We start from the raw sequence: 25,660 nt of genomic DNA on the forward strand, positions 1-25,660 counted from the left end.
TAAATAATCACATAATACGAAACATCTCTTCGGCATGACTAAGTAACACCTGGCAACTTTGAACCGCTGGAATGCCGTTGGACAGATGCTAAATCATGGTCGAGTCACTGCATTAAGGTTCTCAGCTCCTTGTTGCAATATTCCACAGGAGAAGCAATTTACCAATGCGTTCATTTATGTCCGGCGGAAACATATGAAATTTGGGGTAAAACTCAATCTTTTCACCTCGCCGAAGTCATAACGATAGTCAATATTTGCCACCTTCCCTTTTTCTTGCAGATCTCTTACGGGCATAAATAATGCTAAAACAACCGTTCCCACATTTGTGATTATGCGTTGTAGAAATTGGAAGGCTGCCAAGTCTTCCATGTTTTGTCTCCGTTCATGACTCGGAAAACCACGGTTTCAAACTCGCTGAGTTGCATACGAGCATCAAACGTGTGGAACTTGAGGAGAGTTGCACCACACTGGGGCTGACCTACGAAAGATGATGGCAAGTAGACATGCTCCAAGTTTTTCCGACTAACTGTTGCTTATCCAGTTGCAACCGTAATTGCAGAATACCGGAGTTGTCTACCCCTGATGTTTTAATCAGTACAGCGTCCCACCTTTATATGAATGTCACATCTCATCGCCTTAAAATCAAGTTGCCAGCACCAAATAAGAACGAAGTCTAGATTACATCAATGTGGAAACAAACGCATGTAAGCTGGTGGAACTCAAAGCCCCAGTCACGGGTATGGGAATATTACATCTGCTTCGTCGGACTAAAGAAAGTCCTCGTTTTGGATATCGCCTCGTTCATTTTCAATCGAGAGCTTGCATACACAGTAGCTGTGATCCTCGACGGTTTTCTGTCAACGACAGTATCCAGTGATTTACGGAGGGGAAGGATTTTCAACAATTCATAATCTAAGCAAGGCCGATAGAGATGCTCAGGAAAGCTCTATTTGATATGACAAGACAAAAAGTGAAAAGACGGTGTATGCAGGACTGTTCTCGTCATCGCACGCGGGATTCTAAGCCTCTTCCTTGACAGCCCTGAACTCGATAGGCTTCCTCAGATTCGGCACCCACCCCATGCCGGCCCTCTGAGGCTTCATTTCCTCATTCACTCCGCCGGGCATACGAATGTCATATTGCAAGATCATCCGTGCCAGAATCAGCTTGATCTCGTTATTGGCGAAGTAACGCCCAGGGCAAACATGTGCTCCGTATCCCCACGCGAGGTTCTCCTTGGTGGCGTGGCTGAATGTGTACTGCTCCTTGTTCTTGTAGCCGTTTGGATCCTGAGTTTCGCCCCTTCGGAGCTTCAGGAACCGGTAAGGATCAAACTTCTGCGGGTCAGGGAACAAGACGGGATCAAACAGTGGAGGAGCAAAGATGGCTTCGACCGTGATTCCCTTGGGGATGAATGTGCCGTCCTTCAACGTGATGTCTTTCTCCACGTATCGGTGGAAGTGTGAGGGAGTAGTGGGGTTCAACCTCTGTGCCTCTTTCATGACGCTGTCGAGGATCTTCAGCTCGTGAAGCGCACTGGGGCTTAGCTTCCCGTCGAACTGAGCGCAAACGCGTTTGACTTCTTCGCGAAGTTCTTTGACCAACTCGGGCCTGATTGCCAGTTGGTACAAGGTCTGGGCAATCGTAGAGGAAGTGTTGTGAGTGGAGGCGACGCCGAGCTGGACCATTGATCCGGCCAGGTCATCGTCGGTCTGCTTCCACTCTTCCTGTTTCGCCATCATCCAGGCCAGCATGTCGTTGTACTCGGCGCCAGTCGCCTGAACCTCCTCGCGTCTCTGCTGGATGATGGGCATCACGAGCTTCTTCGATGCTTTCAGGTGCGCCCAGGACTTGGCAAGCTGAGTACGTTCGCGTTTGAAGAAACGGGCAAACGGGCGCATCCAGCCGGGATACATCTGAAGCATGTGTACAGCCGTCAACACATTCTCGGTAAAGTGAACTGCAAGTCTGTTGTAAGTCAAGTACTCCCAGCGTCCGGGTCGAAAGACCAGGTAGGCTTCGGACTTACTGCTGTCGTGGATAAACTGCTCATTGCGACACACAATAGGACCAACATAGACAGACCCGGATACAATGGCCACAATGCGGAGCGATGTCCGATAGATGGGGTGAGATGTCCAGTCTTCGCAGGTGCCGATGGTTTGATCCACCGTCTTCTCAACCTCGGAGACGAGCGTATTGTTGATTTGTTCTAGTCTGGTGTTAGCCGATCTAGGTTGAAGGAAGCTTGGAGAAGAAACTGATCAACTCACTCAGATTTCGTGTTAAGTCGGAACGGATGCAATGGACTAGAAAAGGATTGCCGGATGGCAACCCAGTGTATTGTCTCAATACTCTCTATCCGCAATGTCAGTCAACGTCGTTTGGAATTTCACCCAGAAAATGAGATCCTGTTACCTGATCATAGGCCCTATTCTTGTTCAAAACAGCTTCTGACATGTTCCAGAGCTCGTCAAGCGCCGTCCCGGGCAGGACAATTCGCTCTCCTGGAAAAAGGGTTATCAGCATGATGTACTATTTTCCTCGCGATGTATGATCCTCGGCGTCATATTACCTTCATAATGTGTGACGCGAAACGCCTTGTTCTTGCACTTCTGATACCCCTCCCAATAGAACCTCATGGGATCTCGCAGAAACTCATTTCTTCTTTTGTAGTAGCCACCGATCTCTTGTCCCATGAGAGGGATCTGATCGAGTCTCTGTCGTATCCGCAGACGCGGTAGTAGGTACGAAGTCGAGAAAACGACTGCGAGAACGAGCAACAGCGTGCTGCGTTCTGCTAGATTAGACAACACAACACTGGCGACTTGAGACATGTTGGGGGTTGTGGAGTAGCAAAATTGCAGGCTAGCTTGCTGCTGACTTCAAAAGTAGTTATCTGAAGATGATGACTATTTGGACAGCAGCGTCGCTCCTAGTTTATGTAACAGAAGAGAGACAGGGAATCATGCTAATTTGCGTCGCATCCCTCAATTGGAAAATTGCCGGTGCCCGTTTGGGCAAAGAAGCTTCCGCCGGCGCTCATACTTTGGTGAGACCTGTTTTACCCCTCTTCCGCTGTGTGAAAACCCCCAAAACAGATATACTATGCTTTCCTTAGCATGGGTCCTAGAATACCTAGCCACAAGGCCCCATGGTCCTAGCTGTGGTTTAGAATTACGAGAACGAAAGATCACTGGTCACAGACACCGCCAAAGCCAGCGGGCTTGTCCGAGATGCCAAGTTAAGCCTATGAAATCCATGATCCCCACTTCCAACCGGTGACTTTTACGATGACACAGAGAAGTGGAATGTCCCATAAGCCCTGTTGCTTGTCATCTGGAGGTTCCACGCCTAGTCAACAAAAACTCCACTAGTCGGCGACTTCTAATCACTCGGCAGTGGCGGTGTCTGGGGGTGGGATTTCATGAATCGGCCCCGGTAACTTGATTCGCGATATGTGCATAATTCCTGACAGGCAATCTCCATGCCTTTTGTTGGCTCCATCGAGTCATGGATGTTGACATTAGAGCATTTATTTGATAGGTAATCTATTTAGAAACCATCAGCATGTAAACTATTACTGAGAGTGCGCCAACTCTTTTCAGAACGATCATCTTGCTATCCACTCGCCCCAGCTGTTCATGACTTGTATTCTCATTTATCCATTTTACACTTTTGTTAGGTAGTTTGAACGAGATCGTTAGCCTCATCGACAGCATGCCGTCCCTCAACACGAAAAAACTCGGCATTGAACTCAAGAAACTGCAGTCGCCTTCTGAATCCACGATTAGCATGGGTTTTGTAAAGGATCCAGATCTTGCTGAACCGAACATGGACAAAGAAATCGTCGATTGGGAAACACCTGATGATCGCCTGAACCCCCTCAACTGGAGTCCAAGGAAGAAGCTAAGCCATGTCATGCTCGTCAGCTCTTTCACGCTTTACTCGTAAGTTGCGGTGTTCCTTCAGTTTTCCACGAATTTGTTTGTATTCTAACAATCAAAAGAAACTTGGCAGCCGTCATGTTTGCTCCAGGTGCCCAGTACTTGGTCGAGGAATTTCAAATCACCAACTCGATGATTGCCTCCTTGACGGTCTCGGTCTACGTTCTCGGATACTGCGTCGGTCCCTTCCTCATCGCCCCGTTGTCGGAGATATACGGTCGATTGGTGATATATCACGTCTGCAACTTGTTTTACGAGATTTTCACCGTCGGATGTGCACTCAGTGTCAATCCTTCCATGTTTCTTGCTTTTCGCTTTCTGAGCGGCTGTGCCGGATCGGCCCCTATGGCCGTGGGAGGAGGAACTATTGCAGACATGCACAAAGCGGACGAACGTGGCAAGGCGATGGCAATCTTCAGTCTCGGGCCTCTGTTGGGTCCGGTACGTGCTTCAATATTCTTTTGGTTTCCCCCCCCCAAAACTAAGTCAGCTGACGTTGTGTACCAGGTCATTGGGCCGGTCGTGGGAGGGTTTCTCACCCAATACAGTGGTTGGAGATGGACATTCTGGACAATCTTCATCCTGGTAGGGCCCCAATGGCTTCAACTTCTGACGCCGTACTAACTCGTTTTCTCCCTAGGCCGGTGTTCTATCCCTGGTGTCTGTTGTGTTCATGCGAGAAACATTTGAGCCCGTGCTCCTCGAAAAGAAAGCTGCTCTCCTGCGAAAGCAGACGGGCAACGACAGGCTCCGAGCCAGAACAAACAAAAACATCACAAGATGGCAGTTGTTGGCTCGGGCCATTGTTCGCCCAACGAAGATGCTTATCTTCTCCCCTATTATTCTCTTGATCTCGTTGTACTGTGCCTTCATGTTCGGCCTCACGTACCTACTCTATACGACGTTCCCTTCGGTTTTCCAGGTCAAATACGGTTGGGGTCCGAGTACTGCAGGACTGGCGTACCTAGGTTTGGCTATTGGCATGATCTTTGCTGTTGGGGTCGTTGGCGCTGTGAGCGATAAGCAGCTACGCCGAGCCAAGGAGACCGGAGGTCAAGTTCGCCCGGAGATCCGTCTTCTCTTGTCGGTGTGGATGGCACCCGTCGTATCTGTCGGGTTCTTCTGGTACGGCTGGAGCGCTTACGCAGATACGCATTGGATTGCTCCGGTTTTGGGGACCCTCGTCATCGGCTTCGGATCCTTCATCGTCCTGATGCCTTCTCAGATCTATCTTGTCGACGCATTTGGAAGTGAGGCGTCGGCTTCTGCGCTTGCTGCGAACACGTTCTTGCGAAGTCTGTTCGGTGCTTTCTTGCCTCTAGCAGGACCGCCGCTGTACAAATCTCTGGGACTTGGGTGGGGAAATAGTTTGCTTGCATTCATTGGGCTGGCGTTCATTCCCGTCCCGTTCCTGTTTTACAAGTATGGCGAGCGCCTCCGGGCTAGGTTTCCTGTAAACTACTAGGCGCGCATTTCTAGAACAATACAAGATATGCATCCGCTTTGGATGCTTTGAAACTCAATTACACCAGTAACAAAATGGTCATACGACAACTAACTGTATTTCGAAATGGTGACGATTGAAAAGCAGACTTGATTGAGTGACTATGATGGTTTCTTGAAATACGTCAAGCTACTATCTAAAAGTCCTACAATTGCAGTCTCACAATGCATGCTAACAGACATGAAACTCTCAATAACTCCCTGGATGTAAATCAAGCTACCGTTTGCGCAGGACAAGTACTGATTTAGTGCTATCTAGGTCGCATACTACACGCAGCGTCTCTTGATCGACACCTTGGCCTTGGGGTCCGCAACAAGCGACCACATGAATGTACGGGTCTGAGGCACAACCCCCTCTGCCAGCTTCCAGTCATACCGAAGCAAAAAGTGGCAAAGTGCCACCTTGACTTCGTGAGCCCCAAAGAACCGGCCAGGACAAGCGTGGGTTCCGATTCCAAAACCCATGTGCTCAGGAGAAGTTGAGACAAGTTGCGAGCTGTGCTCCTTTCCAGGCGTCTGCCGCAGGTTATAGAACCGCCATCCATCCCATTTTTGTGGGTTCTCGTATGTTGCCTCGTCCCAGTGGAGGTGGGAGGAGACGGCAATGGAAGTGTTCTTCTCAAGACGAGTGCCATCAGAGAGCGTCACGTCCGCGTTGAGGACTCCTCGAAGGCCGCTGATAGCAGCAGGTTTCATCCTCTGGCACTCTTTCAAGACGCTATCGAGGAGTTTCATCTTGTGAAGCGCCGCCTTGGTCCACCCTCCTTCTTCGCGGAGGACTGTGTCGATCTCCTGACGAAGTGGTTCGATAACTTCAGGGTGCGCCGCAAGATCAAGGATGACCTGGGTCAAAAGATCCGTGGTTGTGTGCATTGCGGCCATCGAAAACAGCAGTTGGACAGCGGACGCATCGTAAGGCAAGCCCTTGGCAGCTTTTTCAGCCCATTCGACCGTATCGTCAAACTGGACATCAGGGCTTTCTGCCTTGGCCCGACGCCGCCGCTCGACCATCGGCTCAAATAATCGACGTGCAAGCCGAACTTGAGTACGCGCTTCGCGGCACGAGGGCAAGAACCAGTGGACGAGACTACGAAGTGGTCGTGGCCATAAGCGTAGCATCACAGCTGCCTTATTTACTGTGCCCGCGTATGTAGTAGTGATTTTCAGCCACTCTTCGTCTTGACATAGCGGGTCGCCACCAAGGAAGGCCTTGGAGGAGATGCGGGAAATGAGATCAAGGAGTGCCGGCCGAAGCTCCAAATCATGATAAGCTGTGATGTAAATGGTCAACATTCAGCTGACATGGGTGAAGTTTTCGCAACGACTGGTGATCAAGCTTACCCTCATTATCCGTAAAAATAGTTTGCATGGATGCGACGCATTCTGACGACAAGGAGTCTGTTATCTTGCCTAACCGTCCGAGTATTAGTCTTTCTGTTTGCAGTTCAAGACAGCATTACAAGGGCTCTCCTACTCAGGTGATGTGTAAGTTGGCTTTTGGTTACCTCTCGCAGGATTTTGGCGTCGCGAGCGCCCTGCTGGGTGAAATCGAAGCCAGGAATACCCTCGTGGAAGTCCTAGGAACCGATAATCAACATCGCAACCCAATGAAGGAATCTAAGACAAGACTCTGTTTTCCGTGATACCTACCCGCAGAAACAGCTTCACGAAGTCCACACGATGATCGTTCTTAAGCTCCGCGGCGAACTTGGGATCCAACATGACAATCTCGCCAGCATCGGCAACCATTCGGAACCCTGGGCTGTCGCTAAAATCTTCGAAGCCCTTTTTGACCATGTCTCCTGCACCCATAAGAAACCGGTACTTCGCACCCATCCGCAGGACATCGAAGGTGCTGGGTCGGTTCACCCATGGTAAGGGCGTTGACTTGGAGGACCCTTTGCTGAGGAAAGACAACGCCGCCAATGTCACGGCAAGGACTGTCGAGAAAACGACGTAAACCGAGGAGACACCATACAACCCACCATCGGAAGCCGTGGAGTTGCTTCCCGTCATCTGAGGAACGAGTTGGGGATCAATAGAGGCTTCCATCTTGCTGACGCACAATGTGTACCGAGTCTGTGTATTGTTGAATAAATGAAACTTGAGGTAGACCGGTCTCGGCCCGCGAATATCCAGTGCTTTAACAAGATACACGCCAATTACAAAATAAGCAAGGCATATTCCAGCAGCCCAACGCTAAAATCCAGAGAGGTCAGAAAGGGCCAAGTCATGACACAGACCAAAGCAGCCCAACCCCGTTACAACGATATGATGCTAGGGAGCGGGCCTCTTGAGTCAAGGATCGCCTTCGACATTCCATGTTAGGGATGCGAGGGCTGTGGAAAAGCACTGACGATCGCTTGAGGCAGTGTTCGTACAGAGTAATCTGTATTAAGTCGCCGTACACCCCACAGACTGCAGATTCGCAAGCGGGGTTTTAACACCGACGGCGGCCGGAAGATTTTGTGCCGGGACCGCAAGGCGGCATCTCAAACAGCAGTAACCTCGTGCGATCAATCTGATTCTGCGTTTGACAAAACGGACACCAGGATTATTCAACCAGCAGGCACGATGGTGAGTGTGCTTATGTTTCATGCGTTTGGCAAAGGTAACTTAACGTTCCCGACGAGCACGGTTCAGTGCCGTGCCCAACTCCAGATGGTGGATCAACAACAGTCGGGACAGTTAGTGTGTCCATCAACGATCTGGAAGTCCTAGAAATAGCTCTGTAACTTGAAAAGGCTTCCAGGCGATGCACACCGTGTCCCAAAATGGTGCTGAATTCAGATGAACGCAGAGAATGACCTCGGACGGGTACATGACGCGCTTACATCCTTGATGTGTTGGAGATTCTATCCCACGCGTTCCAGAATTTGCATCAAGTGGCTCTTGGCCCCACAGAGTGTAATTCCTATTCTTTCTTCGCCATTCAGGCCGGTTCTGGACTCGGCACAGATTCAAAACATTGTTGGATATACCTCTTGCATTTTTGACCTAGTGTGATGAAGATGCCTACCGGAGTGACTGAGTGATTTTCTCTTGGTGGACTAGCGAGTATCAATCTACTCAAGATGGTGAGTCAAACATATTAATTGCCATCGAGGAGATTCCAGTTACTCCACTCAAATGTGCCTTGTAAAACGCAATCCGGCGGCTAGGCATCATGCCCAAAGCACATGAAATATCCCGGTCTCGGGTTGCCAATGCTGGCAGGATGATATTTGCTTTCTAGTTTTGTTACATTCGGTATCAACTGCTGGTCAAGTTCGGGGAGCAAAAGGTGATTTTCGCCGATGACTCAGCCCGTTAGTTGAGGCCCATGTAAGGTCGAGAGTAACTTTCGGTACCTTATTTTGGCACAGTGTACTCTTTCCAGGGGCAAACCCTTGGGCTCGAGAGAGTTTGAGAGAGTTTGACCCGAACGTATGTAATCTTTGAGGTTGCGTAGTGATACCATTGTGCTGAACTCAATGTCCTAAACTCCTCGCGCGAATCTGACCCGACACGGATATCCATCAGCTGGATGACTCCCGCCGCCTCCAGTTGTTTGATAGACCCGATCCCCGCTGACTAATTTTGGTGCCCCGCCTGGCAGTAAGACTCCCAAACCAATCTTGGCCTCCCCCTTTGCGGACTTGGACTGGATGCTGTCCCACTCTTGATAAGCAGGAGTGAAGTCAAACTCACGCGCGACCAGCATGATGACAGCCTTGATCTCAACCATGGCCAACTCTGAACCCATGCAAGCTCTTGGGCCTTTCTCGAACTGGAAAAGGGATGTTAGCGAAATGGACAGAAGCCTGTTACGGAGGTTCTTCCGGACGAAACACTGGAACTTACAGGACGCCAAGCATCAGGCAGGGGATGCAGGCCGGATAGATCATCCGTGCTGACGAGAAAGCGCTCGGGGATGAACCGTTCGGGGTCTTTCCAGTACCGAGGGTTGTGATGTAAGCCGTGATGGTTTCCGAAGATCATGCAACCCTCGGTGGGAAACTTTGTTGTCGAGCCTGAGCTATCACGGTCATTGAGATAGAAGCCCGGCTTGCCGTTCCTCAAGGTGGATGTAGGCGGGTACATGCGCAATGTCTCCTTGAGAACTGCCGTCGTGTACGGAACACGGTTGACAAGATGTGGGTTCTCCTTCAGCTGTTGCGCAGCCCGAGAAATATCTGTTCCGAGAACTTCGTTGTGCTCCTCGCGTACCTTGGCGAGTATCTCGGGATGTTGGGAGAGGATGTGCAAAACATAGGTGATTGTAGAGCCGGTAGTGTCGTAACCTGCCAGGAGGAGGAACCTCATTTGGCTTTTGATAACTCGATTGAAGTGTTTCTCGCCGCCGAGCTCGCGGTATGGGTCTTCTGACCCCTTTTTGTCAACTGAACCGTCGCGGACTTTGGCCACAGCTCTGCTGATGACGCACGCGCTGTCGTTCTTGCTACTTTTGTGTCGCTTTTGCACACCCGTAATGTATCTTTCCATCCTGAAGCTGTTGTATTTGTGGACCATCGGCCGAATGAAGTTGAGACTCGCAAACGGCATGAAGCCATCCACTAGCAGCCACCTCAGCTGGGAGACGATGGCATCGGCCATATCGTTGTAGCCCCTCTGGCTGTCCATGTTGTGGTCCCAAATGGCTTTCCCAGACATGTCCATGGCCAGCATCAGAGATGAGTGATGCAGTTGAAACACGCCGTTCTGGCTCTTGGCACGGCCGACGAGCTGATCCCGAAAAACGGAAATGTTTTCCACGATGTTGGGGACGAGCTCCGTCGCTCGGCCGAAGGCCGGGCGAAACACGTCGCGCCAGCGTTTCCACTCCTCGCCCTCCATGCTGACAAGATCGTGGCCGCCGCTGATGGGCTTCATGTAGTTCTTCAAGAACCCAACCTTGGGTAAGGGAGCTTCCCCTTGCGTGGCCTGACGCATCAGGTCTGGCGAGATAACCATGAGCATGGGGCCAGTGAAGGGCCACATGTCCAAGTAGAAGGCCTTGTCCAAGTGTGGATAGCGTCGTCTGACTTGATCGGCCAAGGCCACGGTCGGCATAACGTCGCGAGGTAGAGAGGCCATGATGCTCAACATCAGTCCAAGATGGCCCAGGACAGGATGGTGAGGAGGCATTGGGGCGCCATCTTTCAGGAGCTTACGAAAGAAAATACGGGCTTTGTAGAGCGAGATAAAGAAGAAGACGATAGCGCATCCGGCCGCGGCGGCGAATGCAATGTGAAGCGTTGTGAGGTGCATGGTTCTGGTAGTAGTGTTGATGACCGTTGAAGTCGAGTTGTTTCCAGTACTGATAGTGACTGTAAGAGTCGTCCGCCCGTATGCACTCAGGGTGGGTGTTAGTGAAGCTCGACGCTGGAAAGACTGCAGAAGGCTTTGAGCTCTGAGGTAGATGGAGTGGAAGAGAATAGCGAACAAAAAGAGGGCCTTGGCGATGCGCGGGAGAATTGTGACCAAGCAACAGCCCTTTTCCCATGAGCCCCAAACAATACACTTATTCAGCTCTGAGACAAGACGGAGCATCTGGACAGGCTGACAAGAGGGTCCATGTGGTGAGAAAGGGTTGCTGAGAAGTGAATAAAGTTGCCCAGAAGGATGAGTTGAGATGATTTCATTTGAACTCGCTGTTCGTGATTTACTGAAGAGCCAATGTTCTATATCTTGTCTAAGGCCATTCTTCCAGTGAAAAGCAGTGATGAAGGGACTCCAAGAACTTCACCATGTCCAAGGATTAGAATGGTGCTCATGCGAACAGTAGGCTATACTTTGCTGCCAAGACACACCCACAGATGGGAAGTCCACCACGCATTCCGGCAACTACTTGACCATCCTAGCTACTCGGCGGATAACAGCTTCGCAAGTCCACGGATTCCAGGGCATGGCGTCTGTTTGGCGTGTGGATACCCTCCGTCGTAGACTTTCTGACTCGGGCGTTTCAAATGGGGCTGAAGCTGCGTTAAGTGGTTTATGTACATATTATTGTATGGTTTGTGGTGCCAAGTCTCCAAAACAATCAAAAGCGGCGTTCTGTTCGTGACTCGTGCTTAACTGTCTGGAGAATGATATCGATCATCGGGTCAACACCGCCCAGGAGGTTGTGGAACAGCACCGCTCCCTGGCCAGTCCGAAAAAGATGGGCATCTTCAGCCGATGTGTTTTAAGATGAATCCGCGAGGATCGCCCTTGTTGGACGATATCATCCCATCTGCGACAGACTTGCCAATCGTCTTGGTGCTGTGCCAACTATAGAACATAGCGGAGATCAAATGACCCATCTGCCTGTGCCACGCTCTGGGCCAGATATGCCTGACCGCGAAGCACAGACTAGGTAGTTGGATGTTTCTTTTCCTGGAAGACCAGAACGCTCGGCAGTCTTGTGCCAAGTGCGGCGGAGGTAGCTTAGCTGTATGCCGAAAAATCCCCAGCACTCGGTAGCTCCAGGATGAACAATGCGGAGGCAGCGAGTGGAAACCACTTGGGCTGTGTCAGATGAACTACGTAGGTAGGTGAGCTCGGGGTAACAGGACATCCTACACGCCGGACAACTGCTTCATCATTAATCAGCCTGTGGAACAGGTACACCGTATAAGTCTCCTGTAGGTCTTAGTATCCCGCGTGACAATGTGCCCCCCCTCTTGTGCCTTGCTGCGAAATCCATGCTTGGAGACCAATCAGATATTATTACCACATGTAACGGTCAAGTTCACCTCATTCTTTTTGTATTCTACAACCGCAAAACACCGACTTCGGTAGCAAAAAGCCATGACGACAGAGACCATTCTTTCACAGCAAGCCATCGATCTTGCCTCATCAGCCACCGACTGCATCAAACAGGCGGCCGACCATGCCTACAGCCAGATGAGGCCAGACGGCCACTGGTATCTCGAGGTCCGCAGCAGCATCTCCTTCACAGTCCAGTGGCTCTGCATCCGACAAATCATCGGACCCCAACTATCTCGGGAAGAGGCCACCAAATTCCAGGCCTGGATTCTATCACAACAGAGCCACGAGAACGGTTCATGGGGCCTGGCGCCCTCGGTCCATGACTGGGCCGGAGACGTCTCAACCACAGTCGAAGCCTACTTCGGACTGAAGCTTCTGGGTACGCCAGTGGACTCCAAGGCGATGCGCAAAGCCAGGGCCTTCATTCTACGCAATGGAGGCGTCGGCCAAGTGGGCGTCTTAACACAGCTGGTGCTCGCAATCTTTGGCATCATCTCTTGGAAAGACATGGCCCAAGTCCCCGCTGAACTGATGGCTCTTCCCGCCGGCCTCTCCCCCGTCAACATCTACTCATTCTCCTACTGGTCGCGTGTGTCGGCTGTGCCCGTGATGTTGTTGAAACACCACCAGCCAATCTTCCCACTCTACCCACTCGGTTCCGAGGACGAAGAGGTCCTTGGCGCGACGTTCCTCGACGAGATTTTCGTCAATCCGCTCGATCGCACACTCAAGTCTATACCAAGGCTGTCAACACTATGGCAGGAAGGCCAGGTTGGCCGCTTCGCCTGCACCATGATCGACAAGGCTGCCAGCATAGTTGAGCCGGTGCTCAAGAGATCCCCCCTGCGCGCCTATTGCCTCGACCAATGTGTTCAGTACATCGTCCAGCACCTGGATGCCGGTGGCTTCGGCTCCCTCACCATTTCCAACTTCTTGTGCGTCGTCGGCCTACATGCCGCCGGGTTTCCAGCAAGCCATCCCGTCATGGGACATCTCACAACTGCCATGAAAGACGCCCTCTGGGAGGACGACGACGGTCTGCGGATGCAGGTCACCATCGGCCCTGTTTGGGACACAGCTCTGATGACGCTCGGCTTACTTGAAACCGGATTGGCCGATGACCGTACAGATCTGTCAATCAAGTGGTTCAAGGATCACCAGATCCTCAAGACGCACGGCGACTACGTTGTGACGAACCCCAGAGCTGCTCTCCCTGGTGGGTGGTCATTCCAGTACTGTGTGAGTCACCCCTCTGCAACATGAACCGAGTCGAACCGTATCCGTTGCTGACGCATCTCTCTGTCTTCAGAACGAGTATTTCCCCGACAACGATGATACCCTGGTGTGCCTTTTCGCCATCATCATGCGCAACCCCAAGGAGATCAACTCGGCATGCGGATCCCGAGCCCTGAACTGGCTGCTTTCCATGCAAGGGGGCGACGGCGGCTGGGGCGCGTACGATATTGATAACACGAGCAAGATTGCCAACCTCTTCCCGTTCGCAGACGGCGTCGAGTTCTTTGATCCCAGCGTCCCCGACATCTCGGGACGCGTCTTGGAGGTCCTCGGGTACATCATCACCGAGCCCACGTGTTCTGCCATCCTCCCTTCGGCTGTTCTCCAACGCGTTCGCGAGGCCTGCAGGCGAGGTCTTCAGTACATCGCCAAGTCGCAAGACAGGCTTACAGGCACCTGGTGGGCAAGGTGGCATGTCAACTACCTCAACGGCACCAGCAGCGTGCTCTGTGCGCTGCCGTATCTGCGGTCTATCGAGCAGCCGGAGGAGGGCATCCTCATCTCGGAGCCGCTGGCTTGGATCCAGGCCACTCAGAACGCGGACGGTGGTTGGGGAGAGAGCCTCGGCTCGTATCGAGACGAGACGCTGGCTGGCCGTGGTCTCGTATCGACGCCGACGCAGACTGCCTGGGCCGTCATGGCGCTGCTTTCCCATCTTCCTCACACACACCCGTCTATTGAGAGAGGGGTGCAGTATCTGCTTCGTACTCAGGTTGATGTTCCTACAGGCGTCACATGGGAGCAGGAGGCATACGTTAGCGTGGGATTCCCCAACACGCTGTGGCTGGATTTTGGGTGCATGAAGCACGGCTATCCAATGGTTGCTTTGGGGCGTTACTTGCATGCTTGTAAAGCACAATAAGCGAATGAGTTCAGTGTTTGTATTTTTTGTTTTGCTTTATTCTGGCCACTTATAGCAACAGATTCCCTTGGTTAGAGCGGCATTTACACAGCCTTTCTTCTAAGGTTTCTTCCTAAAGTTTGATGTTGGACAGTTGAGTTCGTCCCAAATCAACCAAGATGGCTTCCTGTCATCCGTACTTGGTCCGAGTCCACGTGGAGGAAATCGTGCAAGAGTCGCTTTGAGTCATCGGCAGATCGCCTTGATTCAGTTTTATTTCGCTTGTTCTCCGCACAATACTCCGTGCAGATTCCATGAAAAGTTTAGTTCTTGAATTACTTCGATGAGCCTCTACGTCCTGGCTGACTGTATTCCGCATGCGGGCAGACTAGCGTGGAGCAGCACCAGATGGGGGTATATTGGCGTACACTTGGCGAAAGATGTCATCTCAACATAGAGTTTGAACGGCCAAGTTGTCAATAGTTCGCATGACACGCCAGAGATCGACCTTGGAAATTGTTGTTCCGCCAGTGTGGGCTGCCAAGCGCGATCAGTGATCCTGGACGCTACAACTAATCGTCCCTAAGAATCCAGGGTGTCCTTGTGTTCGCCTTCGAGCCGGGACGGCACCTGTTGCAACCCAGCCTCCGGGTCCCACCCATGTTTCAATGTCCGCACTGGCCGAGATCATCCAGAAAGTGGCCGGTTGAAGAGCGGCTGAAGAATGCGGCGTATTCAGTCAATACTTTCCACCTATAATGGTATACAATTCGAAAGTTTAAAATCCGGGTCAATTAGATCCGCAACATATTACTGAACCTCGTGCCCATGACTCGTCTTACACGCTTGAATCGCCCCTTGGCAGTGATACAACATTGTGCCAGAAACATAGAAACCACAGAGCCCAGAAAGAAAATGAAACCCCCACCGGGAAACCTGGGAAAGTCGCCGTTTGAGCTTGGGACATGTAAAGCCTTGAGGAAATAGCCCTAGTCAGGCTCCATGCGGAGCGCCAAGTCGAACAAAGCCCGGTGTTGACGACGGGCTGGGACATGACAAGAGCATTGCCATAAAACCAAGAAACATATACTCGATATAGAGATATTCGATCCCTGCTGATGGTTTTGGCGTTCGGGCAGTTGAAAGACCCGGACCTGAGGTGATAAAGGCTGGTCTATGGCCATCCAATGATTCCAATCGCAGTTGACCATTGCTAATATCTTTTGTCCTAGGACACATATGATTCACAAAAGATATTTCATTCCAAGTCTTCTATCAGTTTGGCAGACAGCCATAGGACTACAGACAAGTCATTCCACGTTCTAACCTATTTCCCTTTTGGTCATTTCCTTGAGCAACCTCCAGCATGGCTATCAAACAAATTGTCGCCAGCTCAATGGCGAGCTGCCAGCCCACCACGTTGCTGGCCATTTTCGTCGCGCTTGGTGCTGTGTCGTACATTGCATTCTTCAGGAAACCAAGCCTCAACATGCCAGTTGTGGTCCCTGATCCGGGCCCGGAGGGAGTTTTCAACACCCTCACGCGGTTGTACGAGAAGGTAGGACCTGTTCTGCTCGTGTAAACCCATTCTGTAAGACTCCTCTGATCTAACGCCACCGCAGTACCCCGACACTCCCTTCATGTTGAAGACATCGAGGCCAATTGTCATCCTCCCCGGCAATCTAGTTGACGATGTCAAGAACATGCCCGAAGACAAGGTCTCGCTCCATGCCGAGGTCAAGATCGACCACTCCATGGCCGTGACCAAGGTCGGAGGCGGCACATACGGCAGCGAGTTGCTGCCCACCGTCCGCATCGATCTGACCAGACATACCAACGGCGCCATCCCCGCCATCCTGGACGAGCTGCGCTTCGCCATGGACATCGAGCTCAACGATGTCGGCAGTGACAAGTGGTCGACCAAGATGCTTCACATGAGCGTCACCAAGATGTCGGCCCTGATGCTCTCGCGCATCTTCATCGGCCGCCCCATCAGCCGTCGTCCCGAGTGGCTGCGCTCGGCCATCGGGTACACTATCGATCTCATGCGCGCCCGCCACGCGTTGAACAAGTACCCCTACTGGCTGCGTCTGATCATTGGAAAGTGGGTGCCCGAGGTCAAGCAGATGCAGTCCCATCTGGAAAGCGGCAAGAAGATCCTCATGCCCATTGTCGAGAACCTGGTCAAGGAGAGGACCAGCGTGAAGAACCCAAACTCATGGGAGGACGAGAAGAAGCCTCTCCAGCACTACATGTCCGACGAAGAAGCGCTTGAGTTTGACGACGCGCAGGGCACTTTTTGCTCGTGGCTGTTGAAGTACGCCATCATCCCCGAGGGCGCCTCCAATGAGGACATTGCGACCTCCCTGGCCCTCAACCAACTCGCCCGTAAGTTTAGTCTCCCTTGATTTATCAAGACGCAACCACTAACGAGGCAATTATAGTGTCGTGGGTGTCCATCCACAGCGTGAGCTACACGGTCACTCGTGCCATGTATGATCTCGCCACCAGGCCAGAGTACTTCGCCCCCCTCCGTCAGGAGATCGAGGATATCCTGAAGGAGGACGGATTCACCACGGACGAGAAGGGCCGCAGGATCATGGAACGCACATCCTACGTCAAGCTGAGGAAGCTCGACAGCTTCCTGAAGGAGAGCATGAGACTCTGCCCGAACAAGCTCGTCAACATGGCCCGCATCGTCCAGAGCCCTGTCACCCTCTCGACGGGCCACACGCTGCCCGCCGGCACTCGTATCGGTGTCCCGGTGTACCACGTCATGACCTCCCCCAGCACGCAACAGACCTACGACGAGAGCGCGGGCATGGCCCCCGCCAACGAGTTCGACGGGTTCAGGTTTTACAAGCTGCGCCAGCAGGACGGCAACGAGAACAAGTTCCACTACATCACGACGACGTCCGACTACCTGGCCTGGGGGCTCGGCACCCACAGCTGTCCGGGCCGCTTCTTCAGCAGTACCGCCATCAAGGTGCTCTTTGTCGAGATGCTTCGTTTCTGGGACTTCAGGCTCGTGGGCGACGTCGACCGCAAGGGCGGACCGGCTGTCGGCCACAGGCTCAACGACTTCACCCTGACGACGGACGTCACGGTTCCGCTTGAGATCAAGCGTTTGGAGGGGGCTAAATAGACATTATTGAAGAGCTCGCTTGTTGTCATCCAAAGTCTGTTCGACAACATTTTGGAGGGGGAGGAGGAGGAGGAGGTTAGCAGCAAATCAGTGCCTGGAGTTTTGCGGTGTATACGATATGGGGAGTGACTTGCAGACTTCAAGCAATTCGGTGGAACAGTTCCATGATTTTCAAATTGTTATGCTGCTTGCCTCCATCACAAAAATGACTAGATTTAGAAGACAAAACGATTCACTTTTTGCTCATAAAGAAGACTCGGGCAGAACAAGTTCGATTCCTTGCAAAGTCCGAGCCCAGTCCTCTAACACTTATTCATGGAAGTACCCGACAACCGTACTTGCTTGCTACATAGGTTTAAACGATCTAGCAGGCACCAAGAGATAGTTGGCCCTTGCAATTGGCAGTGGTTGAAACCTTGGGGCTCTCCAGTCCTCTATCGACACCCTTGTATTCCTGGCAAACCTTGGCCACAGCTGTGCCGCAAGAGCCGGTCACAGAGGCCGTGTCTCCGTAGTTTGAGTTGATGCCGGCGACCAGTTTGACATTGTTGGCCTTCAGGTTGCTCACTGCGACATTCCTCGGCCCTCCGTTGTTGCTGCAGCTGCCGCATGAGCGGTACAGGTATGTCGAGTCGATGGCAGTGAAGTCCTTGACGGTGACGTTGCCGCGGCCCTTGTGGTAGATGACTTCGGCGGCCTTGGCGCCACCGCCCTCCACGAGAACGTTGCCGTTGCCACTGAGCAGAATCGAATCTGTTTCGTCCGCCAGTCAGTCGGGTGGCCGACTTTCCCACGCCAGATTCTGGGGGGATGTAGACGCGTGAAGGCGGGAAGAGCAAACTTACAATCACAACCGCGACGGAACCAGACATTCTTCAACGTGCAGGCACCTCTGCACTCGATGCCCTGCACCTGGCCTTGGCCAATGATGACGTTGCTGATGCTCGCGCCGTCTTCCAGGATGAACACCGGCTCGCCGCCGTTGCTCAGGACGTCGGTCTCGCAAGCCCGTCCGCGATCGAACTCCCTGTTTCCAAAGTCTCTGGAGCCGGAGATCAGACTGGGTAGGCTCAGGGAGATGATGGAGCCAGTGCGGGTGGGGATCGTCAGGGTTTGGGCGGCGACAAGGCCGGCGAGCAGCGCCGTCGAGAAGATCTTGGCGATAGCCATGATGATTGAGGTGCTAAGACTGGACAAAAACCCGAAGGAAAGTAGTGTTTTCTTGGTATAGGTGGGTGAGTGACTGAGAGTCAACAGATTTGTTGCAGGATGTTGACCACTATATAGTATGGGCTCGCAGCTTGAGCTTGAGTAATAAGTTCGTCAACACACACACCAAAGGGGCTCACCGCAACCAGGCGCGATAGGATTGCAGGAGGGGTTGGCAACCCACGCAAACAATGTATATGAACAGCCGTGACAGTCCATGATTGGTCGCATGTCATATGTGTCAAGCAACCCCTAGCAGTGAGCAGTGTAAGTAGACAATTTCCCGCGTGGTTTTTCGGCCTGCTGCCAGTTTTGGGAAAGTGGATTAATCGATGGATACGATTTCAACCTGGGGAACACCGGGTCAGGTGATGCTGTGTGCACATTCATTCGTGGCTTTAATCTGGAAACCGAGCTCTGCTACGATTTCTCCAACACAGATGGCTCGGATCCGCTCCTCTTTGGTGGATGTTCCGTCCAGGAAATATTCCACTCATCAAGTATCTGCACAACTGGACGTTGGAGGCCCCGTCTAATAGAAGTAGTAATATATCCTTGAAACATCTAACGGCAGTGACCAGGGCACAGGGCCCATATTAATGATTGTGCGATGTAACCTAGGACTCAAGGGAAACCAGGTTTGCTCCGCTGTTGCTCTCTAGCTTCTTTACATTTGAGTCGTGCGGTGCAACTCTTTCATTCTACCTTCGATGGACAATGAATATATATCTTCAAAACACACGGCGGAACACGGTGGACTTTCTGGGAGGAACGATGAGTTTTGCCCATTCATTAGGCTCAAACAGGCCCGGATAAACAGTCCACAACGTCGCCTGGCGGAGTAGGGGGGGTGATCCAGGGTCACAGGGAGGACGATAAAGGGATGCTACAACCTGCTGACGCCAAGCTTCATCACGAGACAGGCTACCTTGCGACGGAAAATGGCCCGGGGCCCCAAGCCCACGCAGCTAGTGCATCGTTCGACCACGGAAAAGTCTTCCCTGGGAGCTTTTCTGCACAGGAGAGCCGGTCGAGTTTTAAGCTTAAGCTTGAGTCGACCTCACATGACCTATGCCGGCAGCGGTAATGCGCCCCCCCCCATTGTTCTTCTTCAAATGCCATGTTGACAGAAAACCCGGCATTCGCAGCATCGGAGGCTTCTCTGCCGGGCCCAAGCCTGTACTGTACTCTGTATATACAATACCCACGCACGATGACGACGCTTATTCATAGCTGAATGTTCCCTTCATGGACCAAAAGACTCAACTGATGGCTCTTTGCTTACGTCCAGGTCCGAAAAGACTGGGCTATCGTCTTCCCTGCATGGCCATCACGGCGCTTCGGAGAACGTCTCCTGACTTGTGAGATGACTAAGCTTGCATTCAAGTATTCTTGGCTGGCTCAATGCCCAGCCAGGAATAATTAACCTCGCTGAAAACCTCCAATGACGCACCGAATGTCAGAACGCCCAGCACACCCACAGACTCGCAATCTGTAATCGCCAGACCAGAGCCCTGTGTACTCTGTACGTCTCTCCCTCGAGAACATACCGATGAGACTTGTCCGAACCGAGGCCTACGCTCCATGATGGCCGGCAGGACCCCGGAGAAAACGGCTCGGAAGAAGCGGCAGAAGACCTTTACGGGCTGCTGGACGTGTCGCGAGCGGCATGTCAAGTGCGACGAGCAGCGTCCTAGATGTAGGCGCTGCATTATCGGCGACTTCACATGCCAGGGGTACGGCACACGCCTGACTTGGCTCGCACCGACGGGCCAAGGGGCGCCGAAAGGCGGTGGCCGGGGCCGGTCAAGGGCTGAAATGAGCCCCTTGCCGGGCATCTCTGGGCGACCGTCGAACCAAGGAACATCTCCGAATATCGATGTTTCATTGCGCGACTCTTTTGCTCCCTCTCAGGCCTCTTCTGGACAGCAGCCTACGCCAACGAGTCGGAGTTGTGCCGACCAACGCGGTAGAGCTGCCGTCGCCGCGAAAGAGCTGACCTCCCAGGACATCCATCATGCCTATGGCCCTCTGGGCTCGGAAACTGATCAATACGATCCAGTCAACAATATGATGGAACCGGGTATATCATTGGAAGGAGTGTGGAGCGGCGAACCCAGTTCGTCATTTCACAGCGACGTTGTTCATTCGGTAAAAGAAGTTCAGGACTTCAGCCCGTGGCCAGTGGAACACACGTCGATTTGGCCGTTGAACGACGGCCAGCTTCCCTCACAATTGCATCCCCATCTACATGGCGGAGACTCGTTCAGCTCATGGGGTCGTCGGCCTATGCCTCCAATGGGCAGCCCGTTGAGACCCTTCGGATTGCCATCAGCTCCGGCTCGAGAACGGGATCTCATCAGCCACTGGGCAACGAACCTCGCACACAAGCTGATCCCCATCCGGAGCCCAGTTAACCCGTTCCTTACCGTCGTATCGCCCATGGCACTTGCGGGGAGTCGGGCGGCCCGGACGAAGTCCACCAGTACCGTCGCATTGTTCCACGCGGTTTGCGCCATCTCCGCGGCCCATCAGGCGAATCTCAGAGGCCGCCCCCATGAAGACGGGCTGATGCTCCACCACAAGCAACTGAGCTTTCATCACCTCATGCAGAACATCAACTGCAATGAACACGACGAACAGATGGCTACCCTCGCTACTTTGTGCCTGTGGATACTCATCCACTTCGTCACCGGCACACCGGGGGCCTGGCGGGAAGTCGTCAAGGTGACCCGGAATCTCCTCCAAGGGGCCAGCACGGATACCTGGAGCCAGTCGAGTACTGCGGCCCTGACATACCAGTCATTTTCTTCTGCTTTCACTCTGATTCAGGCTCAGTACCTCGGACGGCTCGAGTTTCCCGCCCCGCTGAAGAACGACCTACCAGGTGCAAAATCAACTGGGAGCCAGAGCATGCCGGCACAATCTCTCGAGCTCGTTTCTTCTTTCAATACAAAGCTACTCCAGACCCATGTCTTGACGCCAGACGAGCTCGATCAGCTCGAGATTGAATTTGTCCTATCCACACCAGAGCCATCGACGGATTTCGACGTCGGGAATGCCGACTCGGCAATGGTACACCACCACCGCTCGCTGTTCTACTGCGCCTGCCTGCTCTACTTCAGGTGCAACTCTGGCCGGCGTGGTCCCGAAGAGGGGGTCCAGGATCTCGTTGCCAGGTGCCTAGACCACATGGAGCTGCTCGAGCTGCTGCAGAAGGACAGCAGTCCCAAGACGTGGGTATACGCGGCGGTTGCCTTTGAGGCTACTACGCCGGAGCTTCGTGAAAGAGCGAGGTCTTTGTTCACCAGACGAAGTTCACTGGGTATCGCTACATGGGACACGCTGCTTCTCGCAGTTGAAGAGGTCTGGAGGCGCCGCGACGCCGCCCTTCCGGGATCCGCACCGGAGCCCTGGACTCGCGTCCTCGCAAGCATGCCAGAGTTCGACGTGGTATTGTATTGAGCGTAGCTGGTAGATCCCCGCCATCCCTGCTGACTTTCTAGACGATAACATCCGGGTCCCGTTCGACTTCCGCCATCAGATCCCTGGCCGTTCTAAACTTGATCCCCGCAAAGTACTTCTCTCGATGAGCGGCCACCTTGTCGACGGGCAGAGACCCTGCGCCGCTGGCGGAGAAGACGCCGTACTCAGCCACAATCCGCTCCTCGCCGTCCGGATGGGCGACAATATCCTCGATCAGCTGGGCGAGACTGCGGTGCCTGACGGTTACCTGGGGGTATTTCGCCTGCACCAACACCGCGATATCGTTCCACGTCGACTTTTCTCCCGAGAGGTACGTATATCGCTCCCATCGAGGCGCCTGCACCAGCTTGGCAACTGCCCGGGCCATGTCCCTGACTGAGGTCAAGTCCAAAGGCTCTTTGCCGGAGCCCGGGATCAGCATGCTGTCGCCGGCGATGTTGACGGGGATCGCATCACCCGCGTCTTGCAGCATCCGGTTGCGCCTCGGGACGACGTAGTCCACGAACCAGCCGGTCGACAGCAGCGTCCACTCGAGCTCGTCCTGCTCGGCCAGCTCCCTGCGGACGACCCCCTGGAGGCGGGAGTAGAAGGCCGGCTGGTCGGGGAAGTCTTCCAAGTTGCCGCCATACTCGGCGGGGATGAAGCGCTTGCACGTGCTGCTCTTCCTGGCGGCTTCGATGAGGCGTCGGTGCACGTCGATGAAGGCGGACGTGTAGCCGAGAATGGCCGAGATGAGGGTGCTGGAGCCCTCGATGCCCTCGAGGAGCGAGGAGACGGAGTAGTCCGTGACGAACTGTTGGACGCCGGGAAGATTCTCGAACTCGGGCTTGATGGACCGGGTGAGGATGACGACGTCGAGGCCAACCGCGGGGAGTTCTTCCGCAAAGTAACGGGCGACGCTTCCGGAGCCGGCGATAGCAACGCGCATTTTTGAATGATTGTGGGGTTGTGACGGAGCGTTGATATAAGATAGTATGAACAGTGTTTTGTATGAGTTGAGAAATGTGATCCTGTGTGTTTAGCACTTTCCCTCGGTTTCAAAGGCGCTGAAGCTGGCCATCTTATATATCCCATTTCTTTTCGTTGTCCAGCTCGCCATTTGACGAAAGTCGTGTTGACTTTCCGAATGAGGCATCGCCAAATAGCTGTCAATGACAGAATCAGGTATCGAGGCTGATGTTTCCCTGGAACCCAAGTCTTGTGTTGGGTAAAGGAGCAAACAATTCATAAGCAGGATCACGCTGATGTAAACCAATAACACCAACGTGGTTAAGATCCTGCGATCACTGCGATTTAATCATGCAGATCATTGCCTGAATAGGCAATTCACTGCGAGCTTGGCCTCTACTGCCAAGGCCAATGCTGGTGTTGGGGTCTGAATGAGGGCAGATTCCCGTCAACTGGCGTTAAACATCCTCAGCAGGCCGCAAGAAGACATTTGTCAGCCTCAGCAGACGATCTTGTGGCAGCTTGTACCTTACGGTGCAATGGTACAAGCACCGGAACATTGGGTCTACTTCATGCTGTTAGTTGACTCGGCGCAGGTAGCTGAGCTAGACTGTCTCGGGTTGCTGCAGTGTTCCATAATATTCAGGGCTTAGTTACTGTGGCTGGCCCCTAAGCTCTGCGCTGTGGCTGTTGAGTCCACTTTGGTTCAGCTTCGATGGCGGCCACTCTCAAGGCTCTCGATCGCTGTGGCTCCATTCCTGTCCATGCTATCGATTCTCGTCTTCATGTCATCTTGTTACTCCCCAACTTGTGTAATCATTCGTGTTGGAAGGGCGAAGCATCGTTTTGCAGGTCCTTGAAATGAAATCAGGACACACACGACAGGCTGTCCACAATACCTCATATGCATTACCAGTGATCGCATGGTTTTCCGCGTCTTATTATGTATGCTTGACGTCTCTGCCCTCGACAATAACCCTTTATTTTATACCACGCCTGCGAACAAAGAACACCATGAAGCGCCTGATCTGGATGCCACGCTTGCCCTCCTTCTACTCGTCCTCGGGCTTGCCGCCCAGCTCTTCCACGTCGGTATAGCCCTGTCTCGTGTAACTCTCCACAAGCTCGGCCTCGGTCCGGTTTCGAATGTCGTCAAGGGCGGGCTGCGCCGTAAGCCACCCAACCACAAGCATGCTCCTCATCTGCCAGCTCGAATTGAATCTGTCGGAAGTATACCACGCGAGGCCTTTGCGGCCCAGCTCCGGCTTCCACGGGAAGTTGGCGATGAGATGAAGGCGCAAGAGGGACGGGTAGTTGTCCAGCTGGAGCAGGGCTTCCTTCGTGGCGGTCACGTACCATCTGGTACTACCCAGCGCGAAACCCAACGACGATCCGACGATGAAGGGCAGAGCCGCAGTGCCCCAGATAGTGCTCCCGATCATCGCGGCCGAGAGGCCAAAGACGGCGGCCGCTGACATGCCTGCAATCATGCTACGCAGCATTCTTTTATGACGTTGAACTATCAGCAGTCATTGTTTTCACAAATACCCAACCGAGTGATATCCCTTGCTTACAAAAGTCCCGGACCACTATTTAAAGTCAGCCAAAGCATGGGGAAAGGTCAAAGATTGCGCGAAGACACGTACTTCACATTGCCCCAGCCGCCCAAGATCCTGAGCAGGTTGAAGTGAGGCTGGGTGCTCAAGCTGAACTCGTTGACCTGTCCCGCACTTCAGTTCACAACAGCCAACCTACCAACCTCAAGAAGAAAAATTTACCGCGTATTCCTGCGTCGGCATCTTTTTTTCGATGCAATGCTAGCGACCGACAAAGGGGTTGATGATCGGACTTCAGGGAGTCCAGGAGTTCGGGAATATTCGTGCGTCGTTAGTGGCCAGATTCTGGGATAAGCTGACGTCATCCGTGAGTCAGCAGCCAATATTTGAATATTGTTTTGTCACGTGATGCCCGGACTTTTCAACCCAAGTCGATTTGGCGTGAATCGACACATTGACAGCCGTTCACCTCGTCTACCTGCCAGTTCTGCGAGTACATTTGATGATTTACGACGGAACCTGGACCTTAATCTGGTTATCTTGAATATTACTGAAACAGAAAAACGCCAGTTTAATGTGATCTGAGAGTACAGTTCCTTGCGGCACTCATAACTCAAATGTATATTGGCTCCAAGTCGAGGGCTCTGTGATGGCAGCACTGGACTTTGTGGATGGTCCAGTTGACCAAATCATAGGTGTTTCTTATTCAAAAGCAACAAAAAGACCATGTTGTAGTACTTTGCGGCGAAGCCATCTGATCTGACCATCAGCACTGCAACGGTAGCATCAGAAACAAAGAAGGAGACCCGATTAGAGGAAGGATAGGAGGCAAAAGCCTTATGTCCATGAGTCTCGATTGGTTTTCAAGTCTATTCAGTAACGAGTTGTGCTGGGCGGAGGTGAGAGAACGGATGCGCACATCTGTGAGAAGAAATAGAAGCGTTTCGACCGGAATCAAGATAAGTTTGATGGATCCCAACTACTAGTGGCCAAGGTC

General features: G+C 52.8%; 10 protein-coding genes across 10 annotated transcripts; 4 read left to right on the forward strand and 6 right to left on the reverse strand.

The window, feature by feature from the left end:
- Nucleotides 1-1,019: 1,019 nt before the first annotated feature.
- On the reverse strand, nucleotides 1,020-2,837 carry CH63R_11557 (Cytochrome p450; the record flags this gene model as incomplete). Its single annotated transcript, XM_018306531.1, has 4 exons — nucleotides 1,020-2,217; nucleotides 2,274-2,356; nucleotides 2,419-2,507; nucleotides 2,576-2,837. 4 exons carry the CDS (start codon nucleotides 2,835-2,837, stop codon nucleotides 1,020-1,022), a joined length of 1,632 nt encoding a protein of 543 aa, XP_018153372.1.
- An 883-nt stretch (nucleotides 2,838-3,720) lies between these two features.
- CH63R_11558 (Fluconazole resistance protein 1) lies at nucleotides 3,721-5,412 on the forward strand (the record flags this gene model as incomplete). Its single annotated transcript, XM_018306532.1, has 4 exons — nucleotides 3,721-3,950; nucleotides 4,010-4,388; nucleotides 4,455-4,532; nucleotides 4,588-5,412. 4 exons carry the CDS (start codon nucleotides 3,721-3,723, stop codon nucleotides 5,410-5,412), a joined length of 1,512 nt encoding a protein of 503 aa, XP_018153373.1.
- A 305-nt stretch (nucleotides 5,413-5,717) lies between these two features.
- On the reverse strand, nucleotides 5,718-7,502 carry CH63R_11559 (Cytochrome p450; the record flags this gene model as incomplete). The annotated part of the gene is made up of 4 exons (XM_018306533.1): nucleotides 5,718-6,721; nucleotides 6,792-6,848; nucleotides 6,925-7,027; nucleotides 7,101-7,502. The coding sequence occupies 4 exons, from the start codon at nucleotides 7,500-7,502 to the stop codon at nucleotides 5,718-5,720; spliced, it is 1,566 nt and encodes a 521-aa protein (XP_018153374.1).
- A 1,426-nt stretch (nucleotides 7,503-8,928) lies between these two features.
- On the reverse strand, nucleotides 8,929-10,982 carry CH63R_11560 (Cytochrome p450 71b25; the record flags this gene model as incomplete). The annotated part of the gene is made up of 2 exons (XM_018306534.1): nucleotides 8,929-9,219; nucleotides 9,294-10,982. The coding sequence occupies 2 exons, from the start codon at nucleotides 10,980-10,982 to the stop codon at nucleotides 8,929-8,931; spliced, it is 1,980 nt and encodes a 659-aa protein (XP_018153375.1).
- A 1,239-nt stretch (nucleotides 10,983-12,221) lies between these two features.
- On the forward strand, nucleotides 12,222-14,340 carry CH63R_11561 (Terpene cyclase/mutase family member; the record flags this gene model as incomplete). The annotated part of the gene is made up of 2 exons (XM_018306535.1): nucleotides 12,222-13,421; nucleotides 13,492-14,340. 2 exons carry the CDS (start codon nucleotides 12,222-12,224, stop codon nucleotides 14,338-14,340), a joined length of 2,049 nt encoding a protein of 682 aa, XP_018153376.1.
- Nucleotides 14,341-15,685: 1,345 nt separating this feature from the next.
- Nucleotides 15,686-17,464, forward strand: CH63R_11562 (Cytochrome P450 monooxygenase; the record flags this gene model as incomplete). The annotated part of the gene is made up of 3 exons (XM_018306536.1): nucleotides 15,686-15,877; nucleotides 15,942-16,707; nucleotides 16,764-17,464. The coding sequence occupies 3 exons, from the start codon at nucleotides 15,686-15,688 to the stop codon at nucleotides 17,462-17,464; spliced, it is 1,659 nt and encodes a 552-aa protein (XP_018153377.1).
- A 364-nt stretch (nucleotides 17,465-17,828) lies between these two features.
- On the reverse strand, nucleotides 17,829-18,634 carry CH63R_11563 (Pectate lyase A; the record flags this gene model as incomplete). The annotated part of the gene is made up of 2 exons (XM_018306537.1): nucleotides 17,829-18,217; nucleotides 18,310-18,634. 2 exons carry the CDS (start codon nucleotides 18,632-18,634, stop codon nucleotides 17,829-17,831), a joined length of 714 nt encoding a protein of 237 aa, XP_018153378.1.
- A 2,337-nt stretch (nucleotides 18,635-20,971) lies between these two features.
- Nucleotides 20,972-22,138, forward strand: CH63R_11564 (uncharacterized protein; the record flags this gene model as incomplete). The annotated part of the gene is made up of 1 exon (XM_018306538.1): nucleotides 20,972-22,138. The coding sequence occupies one exon, from the start codon at nucleotides 20,972-20,974 to the stop codon at nucleotides 22,136-22,138; it is 1,167 nt and encodes a 388-aa protein (XP_018153379.1).
- Nucleotides 22,139-22,175: 37 nt separating this feature from the next.
- CH63R_11565 (F420-dependent nadp reductase) lies at nucleotides 22,176-23,087 on the reverse strand (the record flags this gene model as incomplete). The annotated part of the gene is made up of 1 exon (XM_018306539.1): nucleotides 22,176-23,087. One exon carries the CDS (start codon nucleotides 23,085-23,087, stop codon nucleotides 22,176-22,178), a length of 912 nt encoding a protein of 303 aa, XP_018153380.1.
- A 1,072-nt stretch (nucleotides 23,088-24,159) lies between these two features.
- CH63R_11566 (uncharacterized protein) lies at nucleotides 24,160-24,906 on the reverse strand (the record flags this gene model as incomplete). The annotated part of the gene is made up of 4 exons (XM_018306540.1): nucleotides 24,160-24,598; nucleotides 24,682-24,696; nucleotides 24,754-24,827; nucleotides 24,886-24,906. 4 exons carry the CDS (start codon nucleotides 24,904-24,906, stop codon nucleotides 24,160-24,162), a joined length of 549 nt encoding a protein of 182 aa, XP_018153381.1.
- Between the last annotated feature and the right edge of the window lie 754 nt (nucleotides 24,907-25,660).

The sequence above is a fragment of the Colletotrichum higginsianum genome, chromosome 8 (assembly GCF_001672515.1).
Source record: "Colletotrichum higginsianum IMI 349063 chromosome 8, whole genome shotgun sequence".
Taxonomy (NCBI): Eukaryota; Fungi; Ascomycota; class Sordariomycetes; order Glomerellales; family Glomerellaceae; genus Colletotrichum; species Colletotrichum higginsianum.